This window comes from Morus notabilis, unplaced genomic scaffold (genome assembly GCF_000414095.1).
Source record: "Morus notabilis unplaced genomic scaffold, ASM41409v2 Scaffold276, whole genome shotgun sequence".
In the NCBI taxonomy this organism is placed as follows: domain Eukaryota; kingdom Viridiplantae; phylum Streptophyta; class Magnoliopsida; order Rosales; family Moraceae; genus Morus; species Morus notabilis.
Window position 1 is genome coordinate 523300 of NW_010361626.1, and position 8700 is coordinate 531999.

The 8700-nt window shown below is 32.6% G+C and overlaps 1 protein-coding gene across 1 annotated transcript; it reads left to right on the forward strand.

Annotated features, from left to right (window-relative positions):
- The first annotated feature begins 2882 nt into the window (after positions 1–2882).
- LOC21408631 (probable WRKY transcription factor 35) lies at positions 2883–6418 on the forward strand. Its single transcript, XM_010100214.2, has 3 exons — positions 2883–3653; positions 4521–4661; positions 5491–6418. The coding sequence occupies exons 1-3, from the start codon at positions 2917–2919 to the stop codon at positions 6155–6157; spliced, it is 1545 nt and encodes a 514-aa protein (XP_010098516.2). The 5' UTR covers positions 2883–2916; the 3' UTR covers positions 6158–6418.
- The last annotated feature ends 2282 nt before the right edge of the window (positions 6419–8700 follow it).

Sequence of the window (8700 nt, forward strand, 5' to 3'; positions counted from 1 at the left end):
TAATTGTTAAATGCGCCCTTTTGTGATCTCCTTCTTCTTCTTCTTATCTTTGGTATTGATAAGTATTTTCCTTGTTAATTTTATGCATCAACTGCAATTATCAACACACGGATCTTAAGGTAATTGTCCTCGTAATTTAAAATTTGCAGTCCATAATATTGTTTATGCAAGATTGACTAATTGATAGTTTATTACAGTAATCCTGATCTCGACTAATTCTTCTCCTTTTTTTTTTTCTTTTCCTTGAAATAATCTATTGGAATATTTATCGCCAAGATCCATTCAGTATGTTTTGTCATTTTGTTTGAATATTAATGTTTGGCATATTATAGGGCGCTTTCTTTCCAATGTGCGCATATTGTGTTTTTAAGGCCTCGTTCATTTCACCGATTCGAGTTTTTAATTCTAGGTTTCTACAGTTAAAAGCTCTCAAAAAATATCATATCTAATTTTTTTTTCTACTACAGTCACATCTCAACTCGAATTAAAAATTCGAATTCGCGAAGTGAACGAGGCCTATTTTCAAATAGGAAGATGAAATGATATGTTTGGTAGTTTCATATATAAACACATACATGCATATACATACATTATAAAATAACTTTATATTGAGAAGTTCAACCCAATTGTACTGTTGAAATAATTAGGATTATTGACCGGTCAAACTCAGTTTGAATTATGCTCACTATTTGAATTTGAGTTTAAGTTGTGAAACAAATAAGGGTATTAAATACAGATGCCTAAAAACTCTAAGTACTACCACCCTTCTCTTCTTTTCCTCTATTTTCTTTTTAACTATGCATGTAAGTTGATTGTTTTCTCACTTTTGATTGGAGTCAAGGAATGAATAACTTTGTTAAGTAAGTATCTAATATTGACATTGATAGTTTTAACCTTGTCTTTTCTACCCTCAGCTATTACACGTTAAAAATGACATTACGATCTCGTTCATTTCACCGATTTGAGTTTAAAATTCGAGCTTTGTTATAGTAAAAAGCTCTCAGAAACACACATCTAACTTTTTGTTATAGTAAAAAGCTCTCAGAAACACACATCTAACTTTTTGTTATAGTAAAAAGCTCTCACATAAAATCACATTTTAACTCGAATTAAAAACTCGAATCAGCAAACTAAACGGGCCCTACATTCAAAATGTCTCTTATTATATTATTTATCATCGTGTAATAATAATCAAGTTGATGGATACGGATATTTGTTTAAAACATGCAGTAACTTTTACTTTCATATCTATGTATCAAAAAGCCAAAACATGTACTTAATTAAATAGTTAGGCCCTGAAAGCAATGTAAGTGTGGAACTTCAGCTTATCTGTACATGCATTAGTTTGAAAAAAATTACCCAGCAGTTAATAAGATTGTTGACATATTTGTGATTTTGGCTCATTCAGCTTTGAATGGTCAAGTGCGCTTTTAATATATGTATTTTTCTCGCTGAATCACAGTTAATGAAGTGACATGTATAGTTTTTCTAATATTACTTATTTTGTTTGTTTTTTATTTTTGGGGACTTTATAGTTTATAGAAAGAGAAAAAGAAACGCCAAGAAAATCCCAGTTTGTAATGTTATCTTTGTTTTTTGGGTACCTTTTTTTTTTTAGTTCTTTTGCCTTTTGCCTTTTGAATAAGGGAGATTCTCTAGTACAGATAGGTCATATTTTTTTCATTATTAAATTTGTATATTTTTTTATTTTTATGTAATTTTATATAAATCTAACAGACATAAAATCTGATCTATCGGTATATTAACCTACCACCGAAAAAAGTTTCTCTAAATAATATTCGGATTGATTCTTATAGTGATTACTGTTACGGGGTAATTCCCAATTTCCTAAAACAAGAACCATTCCTTTTTTTTTTAAAGAATATTATGGAAATTAAGGTCTTGTTCAATTTATGATTCAAGTCATATTACTATAGTATTTTTTCTCATATAAATTTAAATTTAACTTTTTTGTTATGATATTTTTTTCTCACGTACACAACTCAAATTATGATTTGAGTTGTGCAAATAAATTCATTTCGGCCCTTCTAAACTTTTATAACAGAAACGGGAAGCACTAGAGATTCATATGTCCGAAACGTTTCTCCGAGAAATGCGGCTACTTGCCGCCTCTTTGCTTTCCTATCACTTTTATTTTGTTTGTTTCTTTTGTTTTTTTTTTTTGTTTTTTGTTTTTTTGAGAAATAACTTTTTCTAAAGGTCTTTTTCTATAATATAAGCTCATTCTGCGGAGAGAGAGAGAGAGAAAGTAATATAATTTTTTTTTTCTGTTCTAAAAACGAAAAACAAAAACACAGAGTTGTGGGTTGCCCTTATTTTACCCTCTGCTGCTGTATGTGATAAATCACCCAGCTCAAAGCCAATTAGTTTATTCATCATTATTTTAATTATTTTTTATTTATTTTTAATCAAATCTCTCTCTCTCTCTCTCTCTTCTTTCTCTTTGTTACCTAGAACTAGTCTTTCATCTATCCTTCTTTGTGTTGCGTATGGAGAAGAGCAGTTTTGTGTGAAAAGTCAGCGTCTCTCTTCCTATCCTCTCTCTAAAAACCATTTCTTTCTTCTAATCTTCATCGCCTTTTCTTTTCACAAGTAGAAACACAAACATCATCTTCTAAACCAGCTTATGTTTTTTTTTGCTTTTCTCTGCTTAATTATTCTTCCCTCTCGCTCTCTCTCTCTCTCTCTCTCCTAAAAACTCCCTCAAAACCAAGGCCCCCATCTCCCCAAAACGATCATCACAAAAATCCCGTTTACACCAAATCTCTGCGTGCCCTTTTCACGCCAAGAACCAAACAAACAATTATTAACTTCGCTAGGGTTCATCTAATGACACTTCCAGTACTTCTTCTTCTCTCGTACTTACTATTTTTGCCATAAGAATTTTTTAAAAGCATGTGCAGTTTGTTCCTTCCCAGGAACAATAATATTATGGACCATAATTTCCAAGGAGATTTGACAGACATATTACGAGCCAGTGGTAGTACTAGTGCTGGACCTTCTTCTGTGAATTCCGGTTATGGCGAATTAGGACTTCCGAACATTACAGACGACAACAACAACAGCAACTGGCAGTTCCCCTCTGATCTTCCCTTAAATTTCCCATCAATATCCTCCATGGAAGACCTTCCTCGGGACAGCTTCGGAGATCCCTTTTCCAACATGAGAGATCCGCTTTTCCACGAGCTCAGCGACGTCCCTCCCGGCCCCGCCTTTTTCGGAAGTCCTAATTCGGAAAACATCATCAGCGACGGCGGTGGCGGTGGCGGTGGTTTTGGCGAGATGCTAGGGCCGAGCCATCATCATCATCATGTCGGTCTTGATCATCATCATCAAGAGGACGTGAAGTTTAGGCCAAGCTGCAACATCTTCTCCCGGATGCTCCAGATCAATCCGAGTGGAAAGCTGCCCGCGGCCACGGCGGCGGCGGCTGGAGCTACGACGTCGTCACCGCAATGCGATTCGGCGGCGAATATGGCCACCGCAGCCTCGCCGAGGGGAATTAAGGCTGCTGCTGTGATTTCAGGAGACATGATTAATGTGAACAGCTCACAACAAGGTTGCTTGGTTGAGAACAACACCGGTTCTGGGATGCAGATCTCATCGCCACGGAATCCGGGTATCAAGAGAAGGTAAGTGTGTATAAATAATATTTTAATTAATCAATTATAAATTTTAGTATTGTTTGGGACAAGTTGGTCTAATTCCGTGATTTACTAGCTGTGTATGAAGGGTCTTGATTGAATTAATATATGGGCATTTTTTTTTAGTACTTATTAATTTCGAGTAATAAATGGGGCTAATTTTGATTTTATGTGTTAAGGGTTCATAAATTAACATCTATATATAGTTTAAAATGGGATTGGTTTTGGGAAGGGAATAATGAGTTTGGGACTTGGGTTCTTTCTTTTTTTTTTTTTTTTTTTTGACAAAAAATTAACATAAATGAAGATCTAAAGATAATACGAGAGAAATTAGGGGTATGAGAATTCTCTCAAAAAAAATTGTGAGGTACAAATCTTGATCATCTTCAGGTGGAATTGGTCAGTACGGTCAACATTAAATACCACCAATGTTATGATCATTTCTTTGATAGGTTTTAATCATCAAAAAGGGATATAGGGGAGTAGCTTCTTGTGTCACAATAGTATTCACACAGACTTAGCGCTTTCATGTATTATTTGGAAGTACTACAACTTTTCTTTCCCAACCCACCTGGAAAATAACTGTGGTTTTCATTACATATATTGGACATTTTCTTTCTTCACCTTCATGCTTTCTTAAACAACACAGTAGTAGTACTTAATTCTGCTAAAAAAGTGATGGGACAAAAACATTAATTATCCTAAACGTATATAATTCTGCCAAAAATCTTCTGCAATCTCTTCATAATATCATGACCAATTTTGTGCCATTATTAATTTGTCTGGCTATGGGAATTTGAGAATTTTTTTTTTTTTTATTTCTGTGTTTTTTTTTTTTTGGGTTCATTTTTGCAGAAAGAGTCAGGCAAAGAAGGTGGTATGTATTCCAGCACCAGCGGCGGCAAACAGCAGAGCCAGTGGAGAAGTAGTTCCTTCTGATCTTTGGGCTTGGAGAAAGTACGGTCAAAAACCCATCAAAGGTTCTCCTTATCCAAGGTAAAGTAGTGTAATTTTTTTTCCAGTATATATTTACATCATCCTTGTTTCATTCTAGGTAACAGAAAATTATTCCTAAGATTATAACTAACACTTATAAGGCTGCCATTTGCATATCATTTTCTCTGACAAGTACAATTCTACTACTAATATACTATTATTATTTTTACTATTTATTAATTGATTTAGTCATAATTTTGGCGAAGATAAAATTTTCAACGCATATGTTACACCCTTAACTTTTTTATTTTTATTTTAATAACACCCGAGTGAGGAGTATAGTGCAGGATACGGTAGGATTAATTAGATACCAATTCAGTTGGGATTTTTTCATACTTTGATGCTAATTATCCTCACTCACCATTTATTGAAGAAAAAAAATTTAAACACATAAAAAATAGCAACATTTCAAAACTTATTTTTACAATAAAAGGGTAACTATATGAAAGATACAAAGAACATTCCAATTAAATTAGCACCTAATTAATTCTTACCTCATCCTGCAAATATTTTTTTCAAAACCTAGCTAGTAGAAAATGTGCCTTTTCTTAAAAAGTGTGATCATGTGAAAGTTTATCTTTGGTTAATATAACTAGATGTTAATTAGTGTACATGCATTCTTTTAATTAGCATCGATAATTTTGCATTCCACTGTAAAATTGCCCATGTATATGTCAGAAAACAGTACCAAGGGTCTATTTCATTATCATCTTCCTCGTTGACATGTAATATAACAATAATGCACATATATGATCGAAAAGACAGACTATATATACAATCCTATAATCTTATATATATAGATATATATTTATATAATGTACGTGTTCAGGGGGTACTACAGATGCAGCAGCTCAAAGGGCTGTTCCGCAAGAAAACAGGTGGAAAGAAGCCGAACTGATCCAAACATGTTGGTCGTAACCTACACTTCTGAGCACAACCATCCATGGCCGACTCAGAGAAATGCTCTCGCCGGCTCAACTCGGTCTCAGCCATCAAAAAACAACAACAACAACGCAACCATAATAAAGAACTCTCCAATAAATTCTCATCTTCATCAAAAGAATAATAATAATGATAATGTCACAGCTTCTACGACAAGCCCAAAGGAAGAACAAAAGGATCATCAGATCATAATAAGTAACAACGTTGAGAACAACAACAACGGGAGTACTTCAACGACAAGTGCTTCTATGAAGGAAGAGGTTGATCAGGACGTCATTGAGAAGCAGCTGGATAGTCTCGACGACAGTGCGTTTATCTATACTGCTCCTCCTTCTGAGGTTGGGTTTGGTTATAGGCCGGCAATGCCGGGATCGAACCATGATCAGGACAGCTTCTTCGCTGATTTAGGAGAAATCGAAGCTGACCCACTAAACCTCTTGTTTGGCCAAGCTGGTTTCTCGTCTTCATCGTCATCAGCAGCAGATCATGATCATCAACACAAGGGAATGATGATGAGTAATAAGGGTTTGGATCCTTTCAATCTGTTTGACTGATCAGGAGGAGACAACGACAACGACAACGACAACGACAACGACAACAAAAACAACAACAAACAACGACAACAAACAACAACGAGAGTAGAGATAACATGGTCATAATACTCTTTTTTTTCCCTTAAGTTAGTAGTATTAGTTTGATAATATTCAAGGTCGTGATCATCCTGGGTATAAACCTAGTCGTGAGTCTGGATTGAGTTTTTTGTTGTTGAGGTTTTTGTTATTTCTTTAGTTTTTAAATCTTAGGAAGAGGGTTTTTTTTTTCTACTTTTTAAAAAAAAAAAAAAAAAACTTTTTCATTGGGCTGGAGAGAAATTAAATTAAAGAAGAGTGAAAAATTGAAGTTCTAAAAAAAAAGAGAAGTAAGACAAGTGCGGGTTGATTGCGAGAGGCCAATGGGGAGACCCTACATTCCTTTTGGAATATTGGTGGATGGGACAGAAAGCTGAGGAACAGAAGGTTTCTACAGTGAAAGGAAGTACATCCATCGGAGACATGACTAGAAAGCTCATTGAGGAGATTGATATAAAGAGATGGGACTTTGCCTTTTCATCCTTTTCAAGTGGGAAAAATTATTCAAGATCAGGTCCCAATCTTTGGTCATTTTGATTTGGTCATTGGTGGGTGTTTTTATTAAAGAAAAGAAGAAGAAGAAGAAGAATAAGAAGATATCAAGAGAAATTATAAAAAATTCATACTTTTCTTCATTGAGAGGCTATATATAGAGAGGGGGCAAAAGAAAAAAAAAAAAAAAAAAGAAAGATGAAAGATGACAAAAGAATATAGGAAAGTGAATTACTAAAAAAGCTTGACTTTTCTTATCAGTCTTGTCTAGGGATGTGTAGTGTAGATCATATAATACATGCTTTGGGTTCCTCAGCTTTCTGTTTCCTTTAATATCCATCCAAGTTGTGCTTACTGGGAACACCTTTATTTTAATGTGTTTTTACTGATCATTCAGAAGATATTGATTGTTTTATATGAGAAGCCCTTATATTGTTTTTTTATTATTCTTTCTTTGTCTATTTTCGAGCATATACTATACGTTCCAGCAAATCGAGGCTGGCATTTTTATCATTTGCAATATTGCACGTAGGATGGTCATCTACTTGGCATCAAGCAATTAATAAGTAGATTATATGTATATTTATATTAGCTTACTATTGCATATATTTTTTTTTCCTTTTTTTAGTAAGTGACTAGTAGTGTCTAAATTATTATGATTACCTTGTTTTAAAAAATGCCCACATTCTTGTTTATTTACAAAAATTTCTCCTATCATATGTATTAAGACCATTATATCCTCATATAATGAAAAAAAAAGGAAATATTGATTAAAGAACAAACTTGGTAAGAAAATGGATTCTGATATAGAGAAAATCAATTTTCCAATTTCGTTATTTACAAAGTCAACACCTAGTATTAAATTATATTAGCATTTAATGAGAATATAGTAGTTTTAAACAAAGGAAGTTTCCTTTAATTAAAAAAAAAAAGAAAGAAACTCTTACGAATGAAAAAAAAGGAATGATAACATTGTCCTTTGCCATTGATCCCAATATATATATATATATATATAAACTCTGACAAATGAAAATCAATAATCATTGTGAAAATGAATGCCAAATTTAAATTACATATGAAGAATGAAAATATCTACAAAATTTTTCTTTAGAATAATGATACAATCATTATGATACATAATATATATCTACACATAAATATGCAAAACCTAATATTATTTTATTTAGTTTAATGAAAAAATCATTTAAAACGCCAAACACAAAGCTAAACGCAATTTTCATTAGACTAATGATAAAATCATTACGATAGAGAATATATGACTAAGATACAGAATATATGACTAGAACAGATAAATATACAAACCCAAACACAATTTTGTTTAGACTAATGCTAAAATCATTAAGATAGGGAATATATGACTAATTCACATGAATATACAAAACCACAAATTCATTTCATTAGCATAATGGTAAAACCACAAATTAATTTCATTAGCATAATGTTAAAAAAAAAACACGCTCAGAAACATAAGAATTAACAAATGAAAAGGAATTACATAAAGAAAAACAAACTCACACCTGCCTTTGTGATGAAACGACCCCTGTGTTTGAGAAAACCAAAAACAATGGCTGTGTTTGAAGTTGTTTCTGTTTCTGTTTTTCACGTTTTTTGAGAGAGAAAAAAATGAAAACATGAGAGAAACGGCGTTTGGTACAATTAAAGATAAAAAATAAAAATGAAAATGATTTTTTGATTTAGTGTCAAATATGAGAAATGAAAAATGACTTTTAGGGTGCATTTGGAATTGATTTTAAAACGTTTTTGTTTTCTGTACGAAAATGAAAATGAAAACGTTTTTAGTTTCATTTTTGAATTATTTCTAAAAATGCGTTTGGTAGTTTTATTTAGAGATTGATTTTAGTTTAAAAAAAAAAACTGAAACTGAGTTTGGTGGTTTAATTTTTGAAAACATGTAATAATATATTAAATAATAATATATTAAATAAATAACATTA